At 44.9% G+C, this 27300-nt stretch overlaps 3 protein-coding genes across 3 annotated transcripts; all 3 read left to right on the top strand.

Annotated features, from left to right (window-relative positions):
• Window positions 1-1499: 1499 nt before the first annotated feature.
• Window positions 1500-4753, top strand: HOXA7 (homeobox A7). Its single transcript, XM_053963026.1, has 2 exons — window positions 1500-1938; window positions 2981-4753. Exons 1-2 carry the CDS (start codon window positions 1563-1565, stop codon window positions 3262-3264), a joined length of 660 nt encoding a protein of 219 aa, XP_053819001.1. The 5' UTR covers window positions 1500-1562; the 3' UTR covers window positions 3265-4753.
• Window positions 4754-10274: 5521 nt separating this feature from the next.
• Window positions 10275-12281, top strand: HOXA6 (homeobox A6). The gene is made up of 2 exons (XM_053942787.1): window positions 10275-10710; window positions 12022-12281. Exons 1-2 carry the CDS (start codon window positions 10275-10277, stop codon window positions 12279-12281), a joined length of 696 nt encoding a protein of 231 aa, XP_053798762.1.
• A 2060-nt stretch (window positions 12282-14341) lies between these two features.
• On the top strand, window positions 14342-16989 carry HOXA5 (homeobox A5). Its single transcript, XM_053942774.1, has 2 exons — window positions 14342-14952; window positions 15928-16989. The coding sequence occupies exons 1-2, from the start codon at window positions 14391-14393 to the stop codon at window positions 16176-16178; spliced, it is 813 nt and encodes a 270-aa protein (XP_053798749.1). The 5' UTR covers window positions 14342-14390; the 3' UTR covers window positions 16179-16989.
• Window positions 16990-27300: the final 10311 nt, after the last annotated feature.

Genomic DNA, 27300 nt, shown 5'->3' with positions numbered 1-27300 from the left:
CTCTTACGGCGGCTTCTCCCTTATGCCTGCGACTAATAACTGCGTTTTCACATACTTAACACTTGGCAAACATTTATATACATCCACCAGATCTACATGCTCTGGAGCACCAGTATCTCAGGGATCTGGCTTTCAAGAATTGACTTGCTTCTGTCAGTAACCTGTGTTCATGGGACTGCAATAACCACGCATAAAGGGTGCCAAAGGGTGCGCGGGTGTGTGTTGGAGGTGTGCGGGGGGGGGGGGGGGAGAGGGTGCCCCACGTTTACGAAACATAAAGTTTAGGGTCCGTGCGAAATATCGGCAAGAACAATTTTAACTGGTGAGAAACTCTTTGTACACGGGGCACCAAACTATAATTGAAAGGAGAATTTCCGGGGCAATTCCATTGTGCTTCTTCCAGTTTATGATGTGCAATACAGGCAGGCAGTAAAAGCTGTCTTTACCAGGACTCCCTGTCTGAGGGAAGGAAACTCATTTTACGATCCGTTTAAAGGAAGGGCACGGAGCAGCATCCTCAATGGAGAGCCATTCGCATTGTTGGGGATCCCAGTGTTTAGAAAAGCAGCAACTCTCCCCGTCACCCGAGCGTTCCGCTGCCGCCTAACGCTCTGGACTGCAAGGTATGTAGGGCGGAAAGGTAACTCGGGCAGTAAACAGGCGGCGGCGGTTTGAAGCCATTCGCAGGCGATTTCTTCCACTCTGGAGTTTCGGGTTATTCTGTATTTACTTCTTGAGACATTAAGAAAGTTGAGCCCTCTCTCTTTTTTTTTTTTTTTTTTTTTTTTTTTTTTTTTTTTTTTTTGGCCATTATTTGTGGTGGGTGGTAGGGGTGTTTTGTGTGTTCTGCTGTTGGGTGGGAGTTTTTTGTTTAGTTGGATGTCGTTGTTTGTTTGGGCGTTTGGTTTTTTTGGGGTGTTTTTTCGGTTTTTTTCCTCCTTTCCTTTGCCGGGGAGGGCGACTGTGATTTTTCCCCGCCTCGGGGGCTGACTGCTGGGAAGCGCCTTGATTTCCAAGGCTCGGCAGCCCCTCGGGACCGGAGGGGGTGCCCTCGCAAACCCTGTTGCAGGGTTGCCGCCTGCTTCTTGCCATTACGCGAAAACAACGCGGGGGGGGCGGGGGGGGGGTGGGTGGACGGGGACGGACGACGAGCCACCTCCCTTAAACCTGACGCATACGGATAACTATACATGTACATATTGAAAGCTTTAAAATGTGATTTCTCCCAACGGCCGCCGGCCCGTCAGCGAGCAGGCGGGGTGCGGTGTCCCCGGGGCCGAGCGGGCGGCCTTGGCGGCGGCTGGAGGGCGCTGCCGGGCGCGGCGGCGGCCGCGGCCCCAGCCCGTCCATGGCCGGGCACCGTCGGGCCCCGGCCGGCACCACCTGTGAGGCGGGCGGGGATTGGCGGGCGGCGTCACATGACCGGTCACGTGCTCCGGGCAGCTCAGTCCAAAAGAAAATGGGGTTTGGTGTAAATCTGGGGGTGTAATGTTATCATATATCACGCTACCTCGTAAAACCGACACTGAAGCCTGCCGGACAACAAATCACAGGTCAAAATTATGAGCTCTTCGTATTATGTGAATGCGCTTTTTAGCAAATATACGGCGGGGGCTTCTCTTTTCCAAAATGCGGAGCCTACTTCTTGCTCCTTTGCAAGCAACTCCCAGAGAAGCGGCTATGGACCAGGCGCGGGTGCCTTCGCCTCCTCCATGCCCGGCTTGTACAATGTGAACAGTACCATATATCAAAGCCCGTTCTCTTCCGGATACAGCCTGGGCTCTGATGCCTACAACCTGCATTGTTCCTCTTTTGATCAGAACATTCCCGTCCTCTGCAATGAGCTAACCAAACCCAGCTGTGAGAAAGCGGAGGAAAGCAACCTGCACAACCAGGCTGAGCCTAATTTCCGGATATACCCCTGGATGAGGTCTTCAGGTAGGGGCGAGCGGAGAGGGCTCGGAGCCGTGGCAGCCAGGCAAAGCGTGTCGCCAGGATTACTGTCAGCACAGCCTTTATGGTTTTAATTATAGCCGAGGCGCCATTGCGTAGAAAGCCCGTGGCATTGTATGTAAATGAGTATCATAAAACTTTTTATTGCCCAATTAATGGGTTCTAGCCTCGTAAATTTATTTAACTCCATTTGCTATGGAATTTTAGCATTGAGTTGATTTGCGCTGTTTGCTATGAAAAAGCGGAGAGTTGGCTGCGGGCTCCCAGAGCCCCCACGGATAAGCGTCTCCCCTGCCCTCTTGTCGAAGTTGGGAAAAAAAATTCCGCTCGCTGGGTGAGGCGGAGGGGACAGAGGCGTTTAGGAGCGAGGGACGGCGTGTTGTGGACTTTGCCAGCTCGCGTTGCCGAGACGTGCCACTCTCGTCCCCCCTGCCCTTTCCACGGAGATAAGAATCTATAGAAATGTACTAAACAGGAAAACGGAGAGGGGGGGAGGGGGGAACTGGGGCACGAGAGTGTGTGTGAAAAAGGAGAGCTCTCTTCTGGAGCTAAATGCTATGTATTGTTTACGATCCAGGCGAGATGGGTGGGGGGAGCCCACGACATTAAAATAAAATAAATACAGCCCAGCCTTCCAGCTTTTTATTTCCCCTTGCGAAACGTGAATGTCTGGAAGGTTTTAGGGAAATACATCGCCTGGGGGAAAAGTTCCTCCTCCCAAAAGCAATTTCCTCCCCCACCTCCTCTCCTGAACGCTTTCTCTTCACTTTTTCTAGGTCTCGAGCAACTTAATTTTTGCCCTGCCTGAGCAGGGCAGGTCGTGTGGCTGAAATGTCTTTGTTAGGGCAAAGTGGGGGGGCGGGTGGAAGTCGAAGAAGGGGATCGTTCACTCTGGCTCGGCCACTTTTTTGCTTGTATATTTATTTATTTATTTATTTATTAACAACATCAATAAGAAAAATAAAAAGAGAAAACTTTCCACTTCTCTTCTTGTCTAACTGCTGGCCGTGTGTATGCCTGTTTTCAGGTCCCGATAGGAAGCGAGGGCGCCAGACCTACACCCGCTACCAGACTCTGGAGCTGGAGAAGGAATTCCACTTCAATCGTTATTTGACTCGGCGGCGAAGGATAGAGATCGCCCATGCCCTCTGCCTGACGGAGAGGCAGATCAAAATCTGGTTCCAAAACCGGAGGATGAAGTGGAAGAAGGAGCACAAGGAGGAGAGCTCCAGCACCCCGGCTCCCAACGAGCCCACGTCAGCAGCAGCCTCTGTCGAGAAAGTGGAAGAAGACGAAGAGGAGGAGGACTAAGGAGTCCCACTCGAGGAAGTGATCTCTTAGAATAGTGTGTGCACATGACAGTTGGAAAAGCTCCCTTTAAAGGAGAAAAAAAAAAAAAAGAGACTGTTTTTATTAAAAATTAAATTAGTTCCCTTTAATAATCATCTTGAAAGCAAGCGTTTGCAAACATGAAAACATTTCTGGGGTTGGTTTTCCAGCCTTCTCTCCACTCTCCCATACTCCCCAAACCTGCCCTATGCTGAACCTTTCGGTAATATCTCCTAAGAGCATCTTACAATCAGCTTGGTTTTTTTAATCTCCATTAACCCAAACCTGGGTGGGTTTCTTCAGGGGACATTTCAGTGGGAGAACTGCTGCTTGCACAGATAGTAAACCATGACCTTCCGAAGTAACTACCTGACTCCATAGTCCCAATCATGTGTAAGGGGAAAAGTGCATTAGGCTCACATTAAGAAAAACTACCTAATTTTGAATAAGTAGCTCTGCACTTCTCTTTTTGTTTTCTTTTTTTTTTTAATTGTTGTTAGAAAAGTATCATAAGTAACAGCTACACTAACAAAAGGTTAAACAGCAAGTAAGGGGGAAAAAATGTTCCACAAACCACTACAATCTACAGCAATTATTTGTACTACCTATTTTCCAGACTACCTACCTATATATCTTGCTCTGCCTACCTATCTTCGAAAGTATACTGTATTTTAGTAGTCAAAAGGATGTTACAAGATTACTAATGTGAATCGCAAAATGCTTTTAGACATGTAAGTGTAGTCGTTTGTAAAGCACGCATCAATCGCTTTGGTATAGAATTTGGTACCGAAAAGTCTGAATATATTTAAATTTAAAATAATATATTTATTCCAAAGCAATTATAAATGAAAACCATATGCTGCAATATATCTTTGTTCTCGATTCTTTGCTATTCCGAGAGAGGAAGCAAACACACGCCAATATTGTACAAAGCGGTTAATATCTCCCGTTGGCTTCTACCTTCAGCTGCTTCTGCTAAAGGCCGTTTTCTTATTCTACGTTGATCTTACTTAATATAGCGGAAAGTGTTCTTTGAAAAGTGAATTTAAATGATCATGTAACCACCTTAAAAAAAAAAAAATCCACAAACTGTTTGTCCTGATTATCTGAACGTGTTAATATGTAATACCATGAATTTTCCTACAATAGAAGATATTGTAATTTTTTGTCATTTATATTCGTCTTGAACCTCATTTGTAAGATCATGTCATAAATTGGGAAGTATGTAATTAATTTGGAAACTTTGTAGCATGATGTATTGTTAAGAACTCTGTATAAATCCGTCTTGAAGGTTTGGCTAAAGTTTATTCACAAATTGTATGTTACAATGTGTTTCGGTGTGTTCGTTGTGAACATTTGGATATGCCGTGTAAGTATTGGAAGTGGGAAAAAAATGTCTGTGAACTCTCTTTGGAAGTGATACCGTGTTCAACTATCTCCCACGATAAATGTGTTTTATGTTACACAGAAAATAAATATGCTTGTTGACAATGAATTGTGTTTCTTTATTAAGGAACCAGTTCGAGGGAAGCAACAAAAAATATATTACATAGACTAATAAAGAAATTAGAGCATCTAAACATTTTTTTTTCGGTAATCAGAAAGGAAAAAAAAAAAAAACCCTAGGTGATGAATTGATAGGGATCAGTCAATATCTCTATCTCGACTTCGTGATTTTTTTTTCCCTAGCGTTGTTGATTAATAAAGCGGAAAGCCTTCTTTATGGGAGAGCTTCCTTCCACCGTGTTCCCGTGTCCTCTTGCAGTCATAACCCCAGTCCAGACGATCGGCGATCAAGTCGAAATCGCATGCAGTGAAAGAATATTTTGTAATGAACAGAAAGTGAAAGACGAAACTTCCAAGTGTAAATGATCTGATCGGGTACATGTGTGGTTTGTGTGTGCGGCTTTCGGGGGCCAGGGGGCATCACGATAGCACGAAAATGGGGGAAAACTGCCCCGCTTTAGAAAACGTCTTATTTTTGCCAGGTACCACATAATGTCAATGAGATCTAATATTCCCCCATTTTCTTTTTTTTTTTTTTTTCTAATTAAAAGAAAAAAAAAATCGAACCTGAAAAGTCCTTTTATTCGACCGGATAAATATAGGTAAGACCTGGAGCATTATTTGAGCTGAAGTTCCCTTTTTTCTACTACACTCCGTTCCTAGTCAACACACTAATTGTAATTTTAATGAAATTAGTACAAAGTCCAGGTCTTTTAAAAAACTCCAGGGCTGCCTCTGTGGTAAGATGGCGCCTCTCTAAGACCTGCCTCTTCTTAGTGATGAGGAAAAGGCCATAAATCCGTTGTTGTTTATGAAAATTTACAACTTTGCAATACAACTTTATGAGTTGTTCGGTTTTTCCATTGGTCGTTGTCGGTCATGTGGATGGTAACCGTGAACATGAACTTTTTTATAATTTCCCTTGCGAGAATAGAGCCGCATTCTTTTGCTGAGCTCTGTCCTGCTTCGGATCTCTCTGGCTTTCAATCCCCATTTCATTTGTTCTTTGTAAGGCAATAGTGAACAAAGTGTGCTGAGGTTCGGCATAAGCAGCCGCCTAGAACACAGATCCGGGATGGCAATTTCCAGTTCCCCCGCTGGAAGGTGTGGCATATTGGATTCAAAGCACTGGCGTGGCAGATTTTCAACTTGCAACCTGGCTAATTTCCTGCTTCTTCTGGCACCAAAAGGAGGGCGATTCGTCTCCTGTGCAGCCAAAGCGACAGCTGTCAAAGTCGCAGGGGCTCCTGTGAGCCAGAACCTAAAAGGTGAGAAATGTATATGACACTACTGTAAGCAGGGAAAAATGGCTTAATACGTTTAAATATTAGACATGTGCAATTAAACCAAATGGAAATGTTACCGGCAAAAAATAGAGATGGCTGCAGCTCAGTTGATTTTAACTTAAGCAGTGCATGCAAAAATATGCTTAAATAAAATGTTTATTTTCTGTGATTTAGCAAGGAAGCGGTGGATTTTTTTTTTTTTTTCACGAAGATGATTTCTTTTTGCATTAGCCAGGGGTATGTTGTGACGTTCAGGTTATTTTCTAATAATTCAGTTTTACAGAATCAGTGGAGGGGATTTTTTTTTTCCTAGCACGAGGGAAAAAAAGTGATATCCGTAAACAAACATTTTTAAATACTAATTCGCAGCATTAACTCATTAGCTTAAATTATATTTGCAGTTGACGAAATTCAGATATGATTTATTTTTTACTATTTCATTAAAAAATAAAAAACAAAACACGCAAAAAAAAAAAAAAAAAAAAACCAAACCAAAAAAAACAACCCCAAACAGCACAATGTCTCTGCCGTGTCCGGGAGGAAGGTTATTTCTAGACAGGGGGAAACGACGCGAATGTTTCAGATTTTCTTTATCAGATCAAGCGCTGCCTGCATAAATCCCTTGCCCCGCCGTGGGTCTGCTGCCGGCGGTTCGCGGCGTGGGCGGCTTGCGCGCCTCGGGTGCTCGGAGCGGGCTTCGTGGCGGCTAAACCCATTTCAGCGCCGGAGACGGAGCTTTCCCCCCCCTTTCTCTCCTTGTTGTGACTGTTACGGTGCGGCGCTGGGGCGGGGGAGCGGCGGCCGGCGGGCCGGTGCCCCGCGGTGTGTGCCGGCGGGGGGCAGCGAGGACCCGGGGACGGCGCCCCCGGGACCCCCCGCCGCTGCCGCCCGGCTCCGCTCCCGCCTCCTCACGGCGAAAGAGCCGCTCGGAAGGCTTTAAACGGCGGCCCCGGCTCTGCCTGTGCCGCCGGGCTGATAAAGCACTGCATTTGCATTGCACTGCGGTATCCGCCGGACTGAGCTGCAGTGAGCGCCGTATTATTTATTGCGGGTCGCGGGTGCTCAGTGCTGCCACGGCGTGGCGGGATGGCGGAGGCGGGCGCGGAGTGGAGCGGCCCCCGCAGTCCCTGGAAGAGCAGCGCTGGCAGCCTGCGCTGCTCGGGGGAGCCCAAATAAAAGACCAAGAGGGAAAAAAAAAAAAAAAAAAAAAAGCGGCCTACTTTTTTCTGTGGGAGTATCGATGCTCGCCCCCGGGCAAAATATTCCGGCAGGACCGGCTCTGCCCACTCCCCTTCCCCTCCGACTCTACCTCGGTGTGTGTCAACTGCAAGTTACCACGGTGGGAGCCGGCTGGGGAGGACCTGCCTGCGTCCCCCCAGCCAGGCTCTCTGTACCCCGCCAGTCTAAACAACGGTCCGCCTTGCCCAAATTGTTTGGATTAGGAGCGATTAGTTAAAGGTTGCTTTTGATGACGCTGGCGAGCACGATAATGATTTGAAAGTGGTTTTATATACGAAGAGAAGGAGGCTTTTAAGCTTAAGAGGGTAACTACTCCTGCACCTGTATCCGAAAGTGGCTGGGGTCGCGGACGCGTTTTCGGCGGCAGGAGGAAGGCGAAATGTTCTGTGGAGGAGGTGCTGGGGTGCGTGGAATTACGAAAACAAATAAACAGGGTATGAAATACACAGGTATCGTGAAGTGTGACTTTGTTGCGGTGGCAAAATGCAGCGACTGGCTTGCTTTCTGCTTTTCAGAGTGGGGGTGGGAATGGTGAAGGAAAACTGCTGTGAAATGTGTCCAGGCCGGACATTTCCTCGGCAGACTTGGGGGGCAGCAGTTTGTTGTGATTCGGGGTTTTCTGGGGTAGGGGGAGGAGCGGAAAGGACGCCTGAATGTGACTGAAGCAGAGATTGCGGTGCAGATTGCTTGGCTGTCACTGTAACTACTCGAACGCGACCCAGTCAGGCAAACGTGCAGATTTCATTCCTTTTTGTATTATGGGATCGGCAAATAAATATTTTCGCTGCCTGTGGTCAGGCTTTCACAACTTGGTTTGGACGCAAACAGTAACTTGTAAAGCGGGAAAGAAACAAGAAGAAATGGAGGGGGGAAAAATCAGACTGTAACCCATGCTACAAAATGTAAATATAACTAACCCTGGAGCAATTTTTATTTTAAATTTTGTTTTGGCCTTTGTGTGATGGATACAAACAAAAGATTGTCTGCCCACAACTTTTTGGAAGTAAGGCCGGTGGGGTTTGTTTGTCCCGAGTATCCTTTTTTTCATGGTACGTTTTCGTTCTGACTTAAACTGGCGAAAATATGCTATTTTAAAAGCCTTTTCGCATTTAGCATGCTGTGTACGAGTGCTTGCTTGCTGGTGTTTCCTCCTTTTTAAACTCTATTCTCACTGAGTAGAAAACCCCTTATTTTCCCGGAGAAATCTGCTTTTCAGGAAATACATGTTTCTGAAATGACTTCTCAAAGCATGCAGCTAGTGAGCTGTAATTCTACCAGGTGTGTTTGTTGATTAGCTGGGCTGAAGAGGTTAAGGAAGTTGAAAAAAAACCCGAAGGCAATCAACATCTGAATGTGAAAGTCCAACTGAGACTGCAAACAATACAAACTATTGTGGAGCGATGTTTTAACTCACTACTGTTTTATAGGTATCGTAATCTGCCCCCGGAAATGAGACAAATAGTCTCCCAACAACAACAAAACTCTTCTTTGAAAGCTGCTTTAGGAAACGGTGCTTGTACGAATGTCACTTTACGTGACAGAGCGCGTTTAAAATTAGTCTATTCAATATGTTGTAATGGGCACGGATTATGAGTAAACACATATTGGAATGAACAACCTCATGTTATCTGCAGGAACTGCAGGGTTATCGCTGAATTAAACCCGCATCAGCGAATTTCATCAGAACAGTTACTGTCCGAGCCCTGGGCCAAGAATTATATTTCCGCTATGGGGTAACTGCCATATTGAAAAATTAAGGTGGAAATGTTTGTTTTGCGTATTGTTCTTCCCCTCTTAAAGACACAAATCCATGTTTAATCAAATTATTCGGAGCAACAACGAAATCGATTGACTTCTGCTGACTCATTAGAGGGGTTGTATTAATTAGGAATAGTCCTACTGGCTCGTTTTTGAATTTGAAGGTTTGATTCTCTCGACTCTGCTCTGGCGGGAGGAGAGTAGACTTGGGGAGAAGAGACATATGGAATTTAATCTGGGCTGCCGGGGGCGTCGGGAGCCCATGCTGCTCTTCCCGAGGCCTCCTCGGGCACTTGGTGCAAATCAAAAATCCCACTCCCCAGAAGGCCACCGCCCCAACCTCCTAATTATGAGGATGTTCATTAAGATATGAAACCTCTTCCATTGCAGAACGCGTTAGCCTCTCTCACAAAAGCTGGATTCGGCGCTGGGGCGGGCTCCCTTGAGCTCCGAAGGGAAGCCTTAGTGGAGGGGCAATTTTCGACTGAATGGATAAAAAAATACGTTTTAGAATAGCTTAAAAATTCTTGGATGCAGTTGTGGCATTGCGACGGCAAAATGGAGAGAGGCCGGGCCCCCCCTCGCCCCCCACGCTGCGCGGCGATCCGCTCCCCCTTTCACGTGCTCCCTCCGCTCCAAAGTTTCCCTTCGCAGCATCCTCCACCGCCGTGTCCTTCCCTCCCTCCTCCTTCCCTCCGCCGGAGAGCCGGGGGCGGTTCGCCCACACTTCCCACGGGGTTGCGCGACTCCCTTGTCGTGGGGCCTCCAACTTTTAAGGACGCCCCCCTACAGACACCTCTAGCAGCCGCGGGGGTGTCCCCGTTAGCCGCTCTCGCACCGCCCGCGCTGCCGGGAATTATCGCTGTTACTGTTGTTATTATTATTGGATTATTTTCCCGCGTAGGGGCGGTGCCGCGGCGGGGGCGCGGTCGGTCCCGCGGGCTGCGCGGCGCGGTGCGGGGGGCGCGGGGCGGCGCGGCGGGGCCGGGGCTGCCGGTAAGTTGGCGGCGCGGTGGCGGCGGCCCCGGGGGAGCGGGCGCCGCGCGCGCTCCCATTGGCCGCCCCGCCGTCAGCTGCTCCTATTTTCTGCTGTCGCTTTTGGCGCTCGGCCATCCAGAAACAAACCACTTCGATGACTCCTAATAGTTATCGCCAGATGTACTAATACACAACAAATCACGGTCCGGGAGAGGGGGAGAGCAAATGAGTTCCTATTTTGTGAATCCCACTTTCCCGGGGAGCCTGCCCGGGGGCCAGGACTCCTTCCTCGGGCAGATCCCCCTGTACCCGGCGGGCTATGATGCTCTCAGGCATTTTCCGGCTTCGTACGGGGCAAGCAGCCTGCAGGACAAGACTTACACCTCACCTTGTTTCTACCAACAGTCCAACACCGTCATTGCTTGCAGTCGGGCTTCCTATGAGTACGGAGCCTCTTGTTTTTATTCGGACAAGGACATTAGTAGCGCCTCTCCTTCCGGCAGTGGCAAACAGAGAGGGCCCGGGGACTACCTGCACTTTTCTCCCGATCAACAGTACAAAACCAGCGGCGGCCAAGCCAAAATTATAAATGACGAAGGCACCGACCGGAAGTACACGAGCCCTGTTTACCCCTGGATGCAGCGGATGAACTCCTGCGCTGGTAAGGCATCTCGGTGCAGTCAAGGGCGGAGAGGGGAGGAAAAGGAAAAGTTTTTTTTTTTCTTTTTTTTTTTCTTTTATTTTCTTTTTTTTTTTTTTTTTTTTCTTTTTTTTCTAGATAAAGTCTAGAGTGCTGGAGAAACACGGTTCCTGCAGGGCAATATGTAACATGAAACCTTCGCAGGTTTAGACCTGGCACGTTGGCACCCAGGGCATGGTGGCCAAGATCCCAGTATGTAGGTTTACTGGTGAAAGTTACAGGGGAATCCTTGGAAAGTAGGGGGAAAAAATAAAAAGGAAAAAAGCACTTTTATCACTCTCTTAAAGCCATCCCAAAGCCTCTGCTCTGCTTCTTCATTGTCAGAGAGCGATGCATGGAATATGCCCTCTGTACTGAGGATCCAAAGCATTTGTGGTACATTCCAACTCGCCCCCCTCCCCCAGCTCATTAGCCTGTGAGTATTGGATATTGAGAGCACGTTTCTGGGGCCGTGGGCGCACTTCCATGGCATCGCGAATTTTTTCAGACTTAGGAGTGAACTTCACATAATTGAAGTATTCTGTACAGGAGTGGTGCTGGGGGAATGGAGGGTGGGGGTGGAGTGGGAGGGTTGTACTGGGGTGACATTTATTTTTATAATCCCAAATTTAAACGTTTACTTCAAGTGTCTGCTAATGACTCGCCTTCTCTCCCATCCTCCCGAGTTTATGTTTGCTGCAGGGTAGGTCTCACTCCTTTTTTTGAAAATTAAACTTTTAGCAAGACCACTCCGATGCTGCTTTGCATTCAAGAGCAATAAATTCCGGAGCAAATGGCAAAACGCTCTTCTATGATCTTTAGCTCATGTCTATAATTATATTTCTGTAGTCCCAGCCATGGCAATGGCTGTGTGTTTGTGTCAACACAGCCACATGTGCGTGCATACACACACGCACAGACACATGCGTGAGGCTTCCCGGATAGCACACGTGTGCCTGTGCCTGTGTGTGAGCACAGGCTCCCAGCGCGCACAGAGCAGCCTCTGCTCAGCGACTCGCACCGTGCTACCTCCTGCACCTTTCCTAGGTCCACCTTAAAGCCTCTTTGTATCCCACTTACCCCGCCACCGTAAGCACACTGCACATCTGCATTTACAGCTCGTCAGGCAGGAGAAAGGAAAAGAGAGAATTAAAAGCCTCCAGGAAACCAGAGCAGCTTCCCCTACTCCCCGTGATTGTGCCTGCAAAAGGAGGCAGAATATACTAATCGCTCTTTCTGGTCTGAAATCACTGGGCCCTGTCCAATGCGATCGTTTTGTCTTTACTTCTACAGGTACAGTATATGGAACACATGGGAGACGAGGGAGGCAAACTTACACCAGATACCAAACGCTAGAGTTAGAGAAGGAATTTCATTTTAACAGATACTTAACCCGAAGACGACGTATTGAGATTGCAAACGCTCTCTGCCTTACTGAACGCCAGATTAAAATATGGTTTCAAAACAGGCGGATGAAATGGAAAAAGGAAAACAAATTCATAAATTCCACACAGCCCAGCAGCGAAGAAACAGAGGAAAAGTCAGGGGAGTAGAACCACGTTTAATAAACGCTACCAGGCCTTTCCTTAGTGTTTACTACTACTACTATTATTATTTACCTTGTGTTCCTTCTGCTACTGAAATCCTATAGGTTTGTCACAGTCTATTAATCCCCAAAGGCTTGGTTAAAAGATGTATATTTGCAATCATCTGTGACTTACTCTAATATATGTGGAAGCCCCAGCTTTCCAGCTACAGGCATGTATGTATGTAACCACCTTCCTAAAGAGTATATGGCGTCAGTTAAAGCATTAGAGAATTGGCCCAGAATTTTAAATGTTTGAGATTAGCATCCCAAATGGGTAAGTGGGTGGGTGTCCCTGGTGTGCTTGTGTGAGAAAAGCAAATTATTTTTTATCTTTTTTTTTTTCTTTAATTAGAAATGCTTATGTTGTAGAAAGACAAGAGATTTTAGAAAATATTTGGTTTGTGTTTTTGCTAGCTCGCGTTATGGTGGGCCACTTCGGTATTCTGTATTTGGGAGTTTATGATCCGCAGGGGAGAAAAAAGTTTTAGTTATGTATAAGATATTTAAATAGCAAAAGCAAGAAATTTTATTTTAAAAAACGTTGTATAAATCCCTGTGTATAAACTTTCAGTTAGAGCGAAGATGAACTGCAGGGAGATTTTTTTTTTAATGCCGCTAAACTGCTCAGTCTGCACTATAGTATTGAAGTAAAAACTCGGCGTTAAACTTCAGGGGAAAAGGTTTTGAAGTGGGCAATTTTCTGTGGTTCCCGTTGAGCTTACGCTAAGGTTTTGGTGAGCTCAGCTCTGCACTGAAGGGGCTTTGAATTATGGACTACATTTCTTGGGGCTTCGTGAGCTTAGATCGATCTTTTTTCCTTTTATCTCTCTTTCTTCCTTCCTTCCTTCCTTCCTTCCTTCCTTCCTCTCTTTCTTATTTGAAGAAAAGATCTTATTAACTTGGGGATTTTCTTTCCTGCTTCTGCGGTATCTTAATTCACATTTGCATTACTTAGCACTGGAAAAAATAAATGGATACTTTGAAGAAAAATAGCTGCCATAAAATGCTTCCACTTCAAGATTTGTAAAAGTAAAATTAGCGCAGAAAAATATTGATTTATATATATATATATATATATATATATATTATATTGTGTGTGCATGAGTGTGCATGTGAAGCTGTGTACAAATGCAGTTGTATACGCATCGAGGCTCTTTTGTTTGGAAGGCAGCACAATTTGGGCTACCACTCTAAATGTTTTAAAAGCCAAATCTGGAGAATATAATGCAAAATGGCTACCACCGCATTTAGAGGATTTTTTTCTCTCCGAGAGGCTATGAAATAACGGCAGCCGTAAAGTCGCCTGGAATCTGACCCCCTAGTTGGAAAAAACGCTGCAGATATTTATCTTTAGTAGATATCTGCCATTTCACATCGTCAGGACCCGGCTGCCTCTCGAAAGCTCCAGCACGGGAATAGGTGTGGGGGAAATTATATACACACATATATATATAAAAGGGACATAAGCCTTGCCAGCACCCGAGAACGGATCGTATAGGATTTGTGAACTGGTGTAAAAAAGCCTCGCACGGAGGAGAAGGCAGGCACAAAGCGGAGCGCTCTCTGCACACCCAGCTCCCCGGCGACCGGCTCGGAGGTGCAATGCCCGCCAGCCCCGCAGCCTCGCCGCCGGTGCCGATGCCGGTGGCGGCGAGCCCCGCTTCGCTCCGCGCCTCTCCGCGCCGCTCCGCGCCGCCGTCGGGGGCCGTCACCCCGGGCCGACCCCGCGGAGCCACCGCCATCCCCCGCGCCGCCAGCGGGTGGCGCTGGAGGCCGGCGGACGGGCGGGCGGCGGCGGCGGCGGCGCGCACGGGAGGCGCGCCCCGGGCCGCCCGCGCCCTCCCAGCTCCCCCACCAGTGCACGAGTTTACCTCTAGAGGTCATCAGGCAGGATTTACGACTGGACAACAAAAGCACGTGATGTGAAGCCGTACCCCATATTTGGGTGCCTACGTAGGAGGGAACCAAGTACATGTCCCAGTCATTTCCATAATTCATCATAAATTGTGCAAGGGTGCTATAGACGCACAAAACGACCAAGAGCCACAAATCAAGCACACATATCAAAAAACAAATGAGCTCTTATTTTGTAAACTCATTTTGCGGTCGCTATCCAAATGGCCCGGACTACCAGTTACATAATTATGGAGATCACAGCTCGGTGAGCGAGCAATACAGGGACTCCGCCAGCATGCACTCCGGCAGGTACGGATACGGCTACAATGGCATGGACCTCAGCGTCGGGCGCTCTGCTTCCACTCACTTTGGTGCCAATGAGAGACCCCGCAGTTACCCGGCCAACACCACCTCTGCCTCGACAGAGCCCAGGTACAACCAGCCCGCGACGTCTTCCCACTCGCCTCCCCCTGACCCTCTGCCCTGCACTGCCGTGGCCGGTTCGCCTGTCAGCGAGAGTCACCACGGGGTGAAAAACTCCCTCGCCAACTCCACCAGCACTTCGTCCAATTCCAGCAGCAACACGCACATCAGCAGAGACGGGGTTGGCACCTCGTCTGGGACTGAGGAAGACACTCCAGCAAGCAGCGAGCAGGCAAGTGCCCCGACCGACCAAAGCACAGCCCAGCCTTCACAGCCCCAGATCTACCCCTGGATGCGAAAACTGCACATAAGTCATGGTAAAGCAAATACCCTGTTCTTTTTTTTATTTCTCTGGATGAAAAGGAGGATGTAATGTAAACCGGGTGGCTGCGCCGAGCAAGGTCGGGGAGAGGGGGAGAGGAGGGCGTGAGAGCGGGCAGTCTCCGCGCACACCACAACTCTGCTCGCAGGGAAGCACGCTCCCTTCTCTGGGCGAGTCCCCCCCGAAAGGAAAAAAAACCTCTCGGCCCCGAAAACACCGCCCGCCTGGCTCCCAGCGCCGGCGGGGGGAGTAGAAGGAGCCTTGCCGAAGGGAGATCGGGATCAGAGGCTGCTCCCGGCTCTCCTCTGAATGGGGGATCTTCCAGTGGGAACGGCGCGGCTGACCCCATTTATTTTGCTTAGACATATTAAAAAGAGAATAGGAAAGGGCGAGAAGGGCAGTTTTCACTGCTGGGAAGCCGTGGGGGAGGGGAGAGGGCGAGTCGCCCCAGACTCGGGGTAGAGGGCTTGAAGGGTGCGGGGGAGCAAAGCAACTTTCAGCCCCGGGTACCTGCCCTGCCCTCGCTGCTGGGAGAGCGGCCGGAGGCTCGCTGCCTCCCAGACCCTTCCCCAGCTCAGCCGTGGGAAAGGGCTGCACGCTTCAGCTTTGCTCTCTCAGCTCTGAAACCCAGCTATCACCAGAGACATCCTCCAAATCAGCTTATCTGGGGGAGGCATGGGGGAGAACTAACCTTGTAAAAAAAAAAAAAAAAAAGAAAAAACTGAAAAAAATTAAATTAGAAAAAATTGAATCGCAAATCCAAGCGAAAACTTACCGAGACTACCAAATCCCCCTCCCCCAAGCCTTTCCTAAGAGGGGCTGGAGGGGGAAACTTGTTGAGCGTTTATCCAAACCAGAAACAAAACCAAGCAGGACTGAGAATAACGGTCCTGGTTGCTGGTAGCTGCAATGAGACACGAAGGCTCCCAGAGGCTGCTGAGAATCTAAATAATGTACTTTTCTTTTCCAGACAACATAGGGGGACCAGAAGGGAAAAGGGCTCGGACTGCTTACACCCGCTATCAGACCCTGGAGCTCGAAAAGGAATTTCACTTCAATAGATACCTGACCCGCAGAAGAAGGATTGAAATAGCACATGCTCTTTGCCTCTCAGAGAGACAAATAAAGATCTGGTTCCAAAACAGGAGAATGAAATGGAAAAAGGATAATAAGCTGAAAAGTATGAGCATGGCAGCTGCAGGAGGGGCATTCCGTCCCTAAGCGTTTGATCAATTAAAAGTACTGAGCAGTATTAGCTGACCCTGCGTCGTCTCATGTCAGTACTAAGTTGACTTTCTAAAACTTCCTTGTGTTACTTCTGTGAAGAAACCCTGTTCTTGTCGCCCTTATTCATCTTTTAATCATGAGCCTGTTTATTACCATTCTCTCGCGTGTATAAGTAGATCTGCTTTTATCGTACATTTCTTTGTCTTGAATGGCTTTGTCTTGAAAAAAAATAATAGATGTTTTAACTTATTTATATGAAGCGAGCTGTGTTACTTGAAGTAACTGTTAAAACAAAACAAAACTAAACAAAAAAGAACAAAAAGAAAAAAAATAGAAGCTTAAAAAAAAGGAGAGAGAGAAAGGAAACCCTCCCCCGGATAGTACAAATGTTATGTGTTGCACTCAACCTGCTTAACTGTGCATGTGTGGTCAAGTGTTAATGTCTGTATAGCTCCAAGCTGTTAAAAATATTTTTATTCAAACTACCTATATAATTCCTGTGTAATTAATGCTGTTGTAGAGGTGAAATGATGAAATCAACTGAACTTGTCCTACGTGTAGTGAATAGTGAATCTGTGACGAAAACTGTGATTCCAAGCAGTATGTCCTTGCTGTGCCTTTGTATATGACTCTTTGCACGAACTCTTAGAAGTGGCTCTTATTAAGCGCAGCTTCTGTGATGTATGTTTTTTGTGAACAAAGTTACAAATATAGTCAAAGTCTGGCTGTTTGAGCAAACTGTGATCAGCTTTTTTTTTTAATTATTATTATTATTATTTGTTTTTAAAAAAAACTGACTGGAAATCAACAAAAAAATAAACTTTCTATTGTAAAGTTTTTGTGATCTGATTTGTGCAAAGCAAGAAGTTGTGCTTCCTGATTTGCCTCTGAAAAAGAAAAAAAAAAAAAAAAAAAAATTAGCCCGTGCAGAGTTTGTTATTTTACCTGGCTCCTGCTGCACGTTGCGTATTGTGGATGCTGCAATTGTCCGCTACCAGTATTTTTAATTGAAAGTTTGACCATAAGTTCTTCCTTACTTGTTTCTCGCTAGGTGGAAAGCTGCATCGCAGGACCACAATCAACACCCTTTGTGGCTGGATCAACTGTTAACTGTTTGCTGATGGTTAAAATTCGAAAAACAAAACAAAAGAAAAAAAAAAAACCCCAAAAAAAAAAAAAAACCACCAAAAAAAAAAAAAAAGCCCACAACCCAAACCCCAAAACATGTGCTTTGTTCAAATACATTACGAACTCCAGGGTGTGTTTGCATCACTCTAGAATTTCTCCTGTGGTTTCATTAAGTGTATTTTAGGACAACCATGTCCAAGCCCTCTGCTCCTATTAGTAAGCCTCTCTATCCACATTCCCACTCTTCACCCTTTAAAGATTTTTGGTTTTCTTCGCTAGAATTAGTTTGCTATAAACGCAATGTTACTTACCCCATCAGAGCTTGAATGGTTAACTCTTCTGAGCTTCTAAGAGCAACTAAAGATTTGCACATTTACTGACTGGTTACATTGATGCCTTCCCTTAAAAGTTATAAAACAGTAAACTTTATAAGCCCCAGTTCCGGCTATATGACATTTGGGTGCCAAATGAATAGGGTTTTGTCTATGAATTAGATCGTAAAATCATCCATAGCACAGACAGATAGGCTCACTGGCTATAAAAAGTCACGTGGTGCCATTAAAGTAAGTTTTATGGTTTTGGGGAGTTGACATCCAACATTATATACCACATAACATATAATCTCACTGACGCTGGACTTCATTTGACTCTTTTGCAGGCTACGTGTGCCTCCTGGCCATTCAAATTGTCAGGTTTAGGGACAGAAGTATCCAAACCACAAGTTCTCAGTACTATGTGAAAAATGGCTCCTTGCAAGTCAAAGGTAAGTTTTGTGCACAAGTTCCTTAAAGTTTATTTGTACAGTGGGGAAGCCGAGGCTCCTGCTCGCTCTCGCTGCCTCTCGGCTCTCTCTTTCTTTCTCTTTCTCTTTCCCTTCCTCTCCGCCTGGAGGTTTTCAGGACGGTCCCACCGAGCCCGAGAGGCAGGATCAAGCACTAATGATCCAGGTTGCGCTGCAAATACCTCCCCCCTATCCCTTCACTCGCAGCAGCTAGTTCTCTATTTTAACGATCAAATCAAAGTAAACCACAATAAGCTACTTTGGCAGAGATGGATTTTGGGGCCTAGCTTTAATCACTTTGACTACCGCAGAAGATAATTACTTCCTTTGCTCCAATAGACTCTCCAAGTTTGGAGAGGTTTTGTTTAGCAAAGAGTAGTTACTGCAGGCGATTAAAAAAAGGGGGAAACAAAATAGATTGTGCTTGATATTATCTGGGCAGTATCTTATGTAGGCATGATAGAGTTGGAGGCGTGATGATATGGTAATAATCTTTGGATTGGTGAAATATGTTGCACATCAGAGCCAGTATTAAAATGGCACAGACTGTACTGAAGTGCTTAGATACATGTTTTCTGCATTGGGTTGTGCAGAAAGCTTTAGCTATGTGTATATGTACATCTGCGAGAGCATAGTGTCTTTTGGGATGTGCATTTATAACGTTGCTATAGCTTTTTCCTGATTCTATAAGTAACTGCATAAATATAAATGTATTTAAATTATATGCATGTGTGCCTGCATGTACAAATTAGTTTGTACTTCTGTGTAAAGCCGTGCAGATGCATATATGTGTCTAATATTGGTGTATTCATGGACACAAAGGGTGTGTACGTGTGTACACATATATATGTTCCTGTGACTTCCTTTTTTTTTTTTTTTTAAGCGAACCAATTGACTGTAACTTGTAGCATTAATACAAGAGACTACAGGTCATTAGAGTGCTGCAAATTATGAAATACGGGCTTGGTTTATTGAAGATTGTAAATATCCCCCTAGCTCTACTCTCTCCCTTTCTGCCTTATATTGCTGGCTGCCATTGTGGGGTAGGCCCCAGCTGCGTGTTTACTTCAACATTCTTTTTATTTAAGTGGACTGTTCTCACTAGAGTGTGATTACTCAGCAATAAACTTTATGGCCGGATTTAACTTCAGTCTTTGAATTTCCAGGACTTGAATGAAAGGGTGAAAGGAACTCTATCTTTCTCTGGGTAACATTAAGGCCTGATCCTTATCCTCAGAGCTGTTATTTTGGCAAGTGATCTCGCGGGGTATAAACAGACTAGTCAGGGGCTACGGTAGAATTCTGAGAATTGCCTATTATCTATCTATCTATCTATCTATCTATCTATCTATCTATCTTTCCAAACTAGCTGTGGATATCTCTTTCTCTGCACAGGTTTGGAGTAACATTGATTCAGCAGATTGCATTGTTTTCTTTTATGAGTCATGAAGACGGGTTTATAAAAGAATGGAATGGTTTAATGTCAGAGATGGGCTTTGTTTTATTTTGCCAGTGCTATGCCATTTGAATGTTGTGGTTTAGGCTGGTTTGGCTACTGTGAGCAAAAATGGGAGAAAGGCGCGGGGTTTTAGGAGGCTGAGGTTGTTGTGTACCTCTGCAAGGTATGCATATTGCTGACTGATTCTTATTTTTAATTTATTTGTCTTTAAAGAAATGGTAGTATCCAAGGTGGGTTCTTCCCAAAGAGCTCAGCTTAAAGAATATTTAATATTTAAAGTCAACCCTTGCAGAAGATAAATAGAGTCTGATGCCTTTGTGTCTGTCCATCCTTCCTATCAGCACTAAACAAACACATCTGCATATATTTCATATTAAAAAAAAATGAGAAAGGCTTTAAAAGAGCACATTCAAATGCACATTTGAAAATCATTTCCTTATAAACAGCTGCAGATTTTATAGTGCTCTAGTTGACAGATTTTCGTCAATAGGAATATCAGAAAGTTGTATATGATAGGCGTGTATTATATTATACTATATGCCATAAAATGTTATAGTTTGAGGCACAGCATGAAAAACCCTTAAAAGTTTGGTCTTCATTTATATATAGGTCCTTTTCCAAGGAAAATCCTTTGCTCGTAGACAGGGATTGTACTAGACACAAACAGCACAAACAGCTCATGATTACTCAGTATTTAACAACACTGCGCTATTTGAATTAACTGGCTAATATACAAGCACGCCCGGACACCCGTTGGACTAATATTTTAGGATCCTGGATATCATCCTGGATTGTATTTTTTCATTGCCTAGAGTGAAAATATTTGCTACTGTGTATTTTCCACATTTTTGTGTGTGGCTTCTGGACCATATCCCACACAAAACAATGTACAGTCGTTCAAGAGCTACGGGAAAGAAAAATATCCCTAAGTCCAGAAGCATATAAACCCGCCTGTACTGCAAGAAACACTAGAAACAAAAGAAAGTTAGCTAGAAATGACAACTTCACCCTGTTTCTGGCCCTGTCCTGTCTTAAGCATCACAGTTGAAACCATTCAAACACAGAAATGCATTAAGATTTCCTAATACGCTTTGAAATTTGAAATTCAAACGAGCCCAGACTGCCGAACTCTGCGAAAATAGTCGCAGGTCCGAATTGTTTTCTGAGGGAAAATGTCATGGGAAATTGTCCCTGGGAACCAGGAGAGAGGTTTTATCAGCATACGTTATTTTTCTGATGAGTTTGTGGAATTAGTAAGTGCAAGTTTTTTCTATTTTACGAATGGCAAATTCCGTTCTGCATTTTGAAATACAGTTTACTTAATCATTTTAAAGAAATACTTGCATGTAGTGTTTCATGTCTAAGTGAAAACCAATTAAAGATCAGGCAGCTCTCTTAATGTGTGGAACTGGTGACTTTGCAAGACTTAACTTTCTCTAAACCAGGAGTGTAACAATCCAATGGAAAGTCATCCGTAAATTACAGCTCTGCAGCCTTGTCTAAATCACGCAAATGCCCTAATTTCAGAACAGGGAAATTATTATTCTACCATTTCCTTATATTCAATATGTGTGTATCTGTAGAAAGGTGACAATAGAGGAGTTTTCAATTTGCTCCATGGCAAATTGAATAGAACCGATCATGGGCGGAGGGGATTAGGAGTTTTCGATTTCTAACGCTGAATACGGGAGCAATGCGTTTTCCCTCCCCGTAAATACAGATTCGATGCATTTAATGCAGACACAAGTAAATATCCTGACCAAGTTAAGATGTCGTTGGCTTTCTTAGTCCTTTCTCCTTCTGCCCTCAAAATCTCCCCGATTTGAGGCTACGGTTGCTAGCTAGAGCAAAAAACCACAGTTCCCACAGTCTTCTGGTCATCTTTGAAAATATTATCCCTTTCAAATTAAAGCATCTTCAGTAATGTCTCTCTGTAAGGCAAATACTCATGGACCACCCCGGTCACATGTTCCTGTAGCTATGCGCACAAACAATTTCAAATCTGACACAGAGATCGTGTAAAATTTGCATGGATTTTGCCTTATAACATGCAAAATGAATCTTTTCTATATCCCCTCCCCCCCAAAAAATGTCTTTTCAATAATAATATTTGCTATGAAGGTTATTGGGTAATTATTGCAATTTTGTGGAACAGTCCTTGCTTGAGGTGAAGTCTGTCTCCGGATAATAAATGGCAGCCCGTGCAGTTCACTGCCAGGTTAAGTAAATGCAGAAAAGATAAATCTGCACACCCTAGGAATCACCAGCAGAGCTCGCTTTAGACCAAGTTCACAGTCAACTCGTTTGCCTAGACAAGGCTTCGCAAACAATTAGACTTGTTTCTTTATGTTTAAATCAAGGAGAAATGACTAAAACCCTTCAGCAGAGAGCTGCAGCTTTTCCCCCAACGCTCGTCGCTCCATTCCTTCCAACCTCACGCCCAGAACTTACCCAGCATTTCACCTGCAATTGTAACCATATAGCGCCTTTGAGTAACAGGCTTCCCTCCAACGCTGCCGAAAGGCTGTGCAAACTGATCTAACAGCATTTTACAAAGCTGAGAGATTAAGGAAAAGAAAAAAACAATTAAAACTGCAAAAGTATCCGATTTCTCAGCAGCAAGAAGAAAAAAAAAAAGAAAAGCAACAACAAAAAAGCGCCCTTAGAAAGCTGGGGGAAACAAGCAGAAGTATTGAAACAAACAGTGCGGGTCTCTTACTCCTAAAAGAAGCTGCATAGCTTTTGTATATCTTTGTGGTTAAGGGCGTTACAACTGCAGGTCAAAAAGTTGAGGGTCAAAAGTTTACGTTTTGCACCACTCTTAGTCATTCGCCCAGACAGAGTTTGATGTCAATGTTATAGCCGAGATCTTGACTATCAGCACAAAAGATAAAATAGCTTTGAGTTACGTGTGTATCACAGTATGGACTCCAGGTGAACCCTACTGGCTGAATGACCTCAATTACCAAGGAAAGGATAGAAAATTCCTCTTTTCAAGAGTAATACACGTTGTATTTCATCTTGAATTATCAGCCACATTTGTGTCTGAATAGCTCGAGTTCAGCCGCGGCAGGTAAACACGCGTGTTACCCCCGCAGAAGCCACTGATGTTGCCTCCTCCAAAAGTCAGGTAGCAAAATGCCTCACCCTTGTTTATTATATAATAACCTGCTCTAAGAGGTTTAATGTTAAGCCTTCTCACTTTGCAAAATGGCAGGAAGATAAGATAGGAGCGAAGCTATTAACGCGTGTATCGATCCTAGCCGCGTCTTTGTTTTTGCTCTCATTTCTGTAGCGACCGCTAAACTGTGCTTAAACAGGACATGCCGGAGATAATACGGGCTATATGTTTGGTCCGAAGGAGCTCGTTTAAAATGCGGAGCGGTAGAGCCGTGTTGCGATACCCATGGAAAATATTACGGAGAAGCTGGCTCCCTGCGCCTCTGTGATTTGGAGGGTTCTCACAAGCTTCTGGAATTACCCGAGGCGGCAGTTCCCAGCGAAATTGGGAGTAGGACGCGTTGTTTTTCCTCCCGCCACCCACCCCTCTTCACCCTTCCAAGAAAAAGTTTAGTGGAATTTCTTAGCGCGGAGAGATTCCCACATTGCTGGGATTTTTTTTTTTTTTCACAGTGCCGCCTCTGAGTAAAAGCTTTAGTTTCTTGGTTAGACGTGTCTGCAGGGAGAACTAACCAATATTGCTCAAGCAACTTCATTTTGGAGGACATAATCGCAGACGGGATTCAGCTTGAAATTTTAAGGCTGAGGGGTCGGTGGAAGAGGGAAAGGATATTTGAATATAGCCATAATCAGACCTGAAAGGTGTGGAGGAGGGGACAGTGCGACAAGGAAATCCAAGGAAAAGCGCACCTCACCCTCAACCACGCATTGCTGCCTTTCTACCACCAAGGCAGCAGCCTACACCGGCCTCTGTGTAACTGGTACGCGTGAATTATTTGCCAGAGACACAGCTGGATCGTGGCAGGCGAGCGCTGTATCTTGGGAACAAGTATGCGAGAGGTTAGATATCAGATTAGCCAAAGTGATTATCGGAGATTGTGCCTAAAGTACCTGCTGAAGCCTGGAAAGTGTGTAATGCAAGTGTTTGCTCGGCGTGTAGACGCTGTTCACAAGTTGTTGCTGCTGCTCACTTGTAGCGAGCCCTGGCACTGCACGTTTAGGGAGCCTGCCCGCTCTGGAGATAGTATATAACCTTTCACATCCAGACTATTTATTTGGTGAAAGACCGAAGCCTGATAACAAGCTAAAAACCGTAGCCAAATATCTATTTTGTTAGAGAATAGCAGGCGGATTGTTTCCAAGAATAACAATGCGTCTTTGATATACCCAGAATGAAAGCTGTTACTATAATCGGCTTACTCAAGAGTAGGTGACAGAAATCCATTTACTTCCTCACTAAAACAATTAGTGGTCCGGATTTCGTATTTTAAATCTGGTTTAGAATAAAAATATCAATACGAATAATTTCAAAGAAGTTGAAACCGCGACTTACACAAATATTTACTATTTTCAATTATTATTTAAATTGTTTCCCTTTCAAAAAAAAAAAAAATCCAATAGGCTAGAACAGAACAGTTAATAATTTGAGACGAACTCTTTCTGTCCTTTTACTCTCTGCATTCAGCACGCTGCTCTCTGGTGTGGAAGGTCTGCTCAAAAGGCCATTCATTTAAAATCCGAGCACAAATCACATTTTACGTGTGTTTATTTAAGCGCACCAGGACAGAGTGAGCAAACCCCGCCAACCATCCCATTGTTAAGAGGAGCCTCAGTGCCAGGGAAGCCACCGCTTTTATCAAATGCTGAACTTGGGGCAAAAATGCCAACATGGGCATGTTCCGCCGGCAGCGCCCATCGTGAAGGACGCTCTCATCCGCGGAGGCAGGAGCAGCCTCGGGGCTGTATCATTCCCAGGAACAAAGAAAGGAATACAGTCGATACATTCCATAACGTTTACATTTTCCCTCGATTTTTTTCTTATTTTTCCCTTAGAAGAAGTGACCTGGGCAAAGCACCCTGCTATCTAAAAGACACTGTTATAGACCTTTTAGAAAAACTAAGTCCAAGGCCGAGGTGAACTTCAGGTCACCGCGTCTAACAAATATGAAAATGTCGCCTGGTGAAGGGCACGCCTTGTTATTTAACAAAGACTGTCAATGTGTAAGATTAATAAGAAACAAAATGCACACGGTGTCACTTTTCGGTCACTTTGAAACTTGGGACAGCCTCGCATTCAAGAGGGGAAAGCTGGGACTAAATATATTCAAAATGGTTCAAATCAAAGTCAAACCAGACTGCTAGTGTGATTCTTCCTCCTCCTACCGCTCTCGGTGGAGGATGCCCGGCACGGCAAGAGGTTGACTTGTACTATTATTATTATTATTATTATTATTATTATTATTAATATTATTATTATTATTATTATTATTATTATTATTATTATTATTATTATTATTTTCTCTTTCGTGGTAATTATGTTTTAACTGCGTATGTGGAGGGTAACAGGAATGCTTGTCTGTTTCACAGGAAAAAGAGGGATCCCCTTTTCCCCCCTCTTTCGGTATGTATTGAGTTGCTTCTTCTTGGTGCATGAAAATTTACTCTCTCTCAACTTAATTCCAGTGCTGTCCTCATCCCATTCTCGGCCAGCCTCGGTCAGGAAACTCTCGCTTCTTTATTAATTATTTGAAGTCTCCTTCTCCGGTGAAATCGAGCCTTTAGTCCTTCTGGAAAAATAAGGGAGCTGGCCTATTTTATCCTATCCTTTTCTTTCTTTGAGAATTTAGGGTGATGGTACAAGTTTGTTAAAGGGAAGTACTGGGGGGGGAAAGGGTTTGAGATTGTTTATTACAGCCATAAATCTTGTAGTAAAATGTCGAAATGGCCGTGTGCAAGATAACACTTGGTGGTCTTGGCTGGGTTCTTGTTTATGATAACAAAACCAGAAAGACACGGAACAGGCCTTTTGGAGGTCCTGCCTCAGCACATCTTCACAGACTAAGAGAACCACATGAAAAAAACAGACTTGAGCTGGGCAGTTCAGGTCACCTTGCAGATTTACACTCTATACAAAATTGAGTCCTTCTCTCTGTAACCAAGCGCCAGAGCCCTACTGTAGAAAAGGGCACGGTGAAACTTTGAGATCTAATCACAGTAAATTATATGAAACAGAGCCCGGTCAACTCTCCCAATATAGCGCTGATCTTACAAAACCGAGGCAACACTTCTCGTTGTGTTTTACTGTGGCGTGGGAACACGGTAGCCTGCTGTAGTGCTCCGGCCGTAGAGCCTCAGGACTTATGCCGAGGATAATATTTACGATACCCCAGTGTAATTCATCTGGTGCTAGGCGGCAGGTATTTGTATGTATGCGTCTCTATGTGTGCATGTATCTCTGTAAACCGGGAAAAAGCTGTCGTGGTGGACTTCGGCGATCTTTTACCTTTAACACATGCAGATGGGAGGTTTTTTTTTTTCTTTTATGAAATGGGTTGCTGTTGTTTTGTTGTTTGGAATATAAATAAAACAATCTCACTTTTTCTAGCAAATGTGTGCTGTTGAGCAGTTGCGGCTGTCTCTGTGTGTAACCGCGTGTGTGTAACCGCATTTCCTTTCCATGCAGAGTAAATAGAGAAACTTATCTATTATGCCAGTTAAGAGTTCCATAGATGTGCTGTTGGAAATGAGTGAGTAAATGTGTTTTAACTCTCTTTACAAATTAGACATTCGATAGTAGGAGGAAATGAGTGATTGTTTAGATAAGTACTCCAGTATACCCAAGTGCTGGAAATGTTCTAACATATTACAAGCCGCATGCAATGTGCGTGCCTACGTGTCTGTGGATAAAATATAAATCGATACTCTGTGTGTCTTGTTAGATAGAATATATATTCAAATAGAATTTTATTGCATGTATCCATTATCTATTAAACTGCAAAAGACAATAATCTGAATTTAAACCAGGGTAACTGTTAGTGTAATATCTTTAGGAACGCAAGATCTAAACTGTATCATATTTACGCTTGATATATTAGAAGTATTTTCCCATACCAGTAGATGAGACTTAGCCACTCAGCAATTATATTCTCTAAGGGTGTGGTAAATATTTCTATCTGTTTATATTCTTTCCTGTACAGATGAAAAAAATAATCTGAAAAAGTTCGCGCCTACTCCAAATGTGGTAGACTAGCTGACGTTCAATAAGTGTTTTTTTCCCCTTAGAATAAGAGCGTAATTAGTTTAACCATCAAATTTCAATTACCTAAGGTCAGGGCGGCTGCCTTGTTTCCCCCTGAGCTGCAAATACCGTTAACAGTCTCAGTTTTAGCAACGTAGAAGTGCCCGAGTGCCCTCTCCCTCCTACACCAGGGTTTGCGAGCTACTGCTGCGAAGGCACTAGCGATTTCTTACGGAAGTGAAAATTAAAAAATAAACCCCAGACGAGGCACACCAAACCAACGGACTTAAATTCGTAGTTCAGAAAGCTCTGCTCCGCGGAGAGGGATGCTCACAGTGAGCCCTGTAATCGCCGGTAGGAAGTGTTTGATACCATCGTGTCCGTCTTCCCCTCTCCCTTCCCGCTGTGTTCCCCGTTATTTTCAGGCTCGCTTTATGCCTCACACCCCACAAGCCCCTCGAGGACTCTCTTCGGCCTGCCCGCGACCTTCGTTCTAACTTTTGCGTCTATTCCTCCAATCAGCCCAGCTCCAAAGGGACAAAAGGCTGTC

Source organism: Vidua chalybeata, chromosome 1 (genome assembly GCF_026979565.1).
Source record: "Vidua chalybeata isolate OUT-0048 chromosome 1, bVidCha1 merged haplotype, whole genome shotgun sequence".
Classification (NCBI taxonomy): domain Eukaryota; kingdom Metazoa; phylum Chordata; class Aves; order Passeriformes; family Viduidae; genus Vidua; species Vidua chalybeata.
This window is presented reverse-complemented; position numbering and strand designations above follow the sequence as displayed.

Coding starts and splice junctions, on each gene's coding strand:
- HOXA6 (XM_053942787.1), top strand. CDS start 10,275: ATGAGTTCCTATTTTGTGAATCCCACTTTCCCGGGGAGCCTGCCCGGG. Junction 10,711..12,021: donor GCGGATGAACTCCTGCGCTG/GTAAGGCATCTC, acceptor TTACTTCTACAG/GTACAGTATATGGAACACAT.
- HOXA5 (XM_053942774.1), top strand. CDS start 14,391: ATGAGCTCTTATTTTGTAAACTCATTTTGCGGTCGCTATCCAAATGGC. Junction 14,953..15,927: donor AAAACTGCACATAAGTCATG/GTAAAGCAAATA, acceptor TTTCTTTTCCAG/ACAACATAGGGGGACCAGAA.
- HOXA7 (XM_053963026.1), top strand. CDS start 1,563: ATGAGCTCTTCGTATTATGTGAATGCGCTTTTTAGCAAATATACGGCG. Junction 1,939..2,980: donor CCCCTGGATGAGGTCTTCAG/GTAGGGGCGAGC, acceptor GCCTGTTTTCAG/GTCCCGATAGGAAGCGAGGG.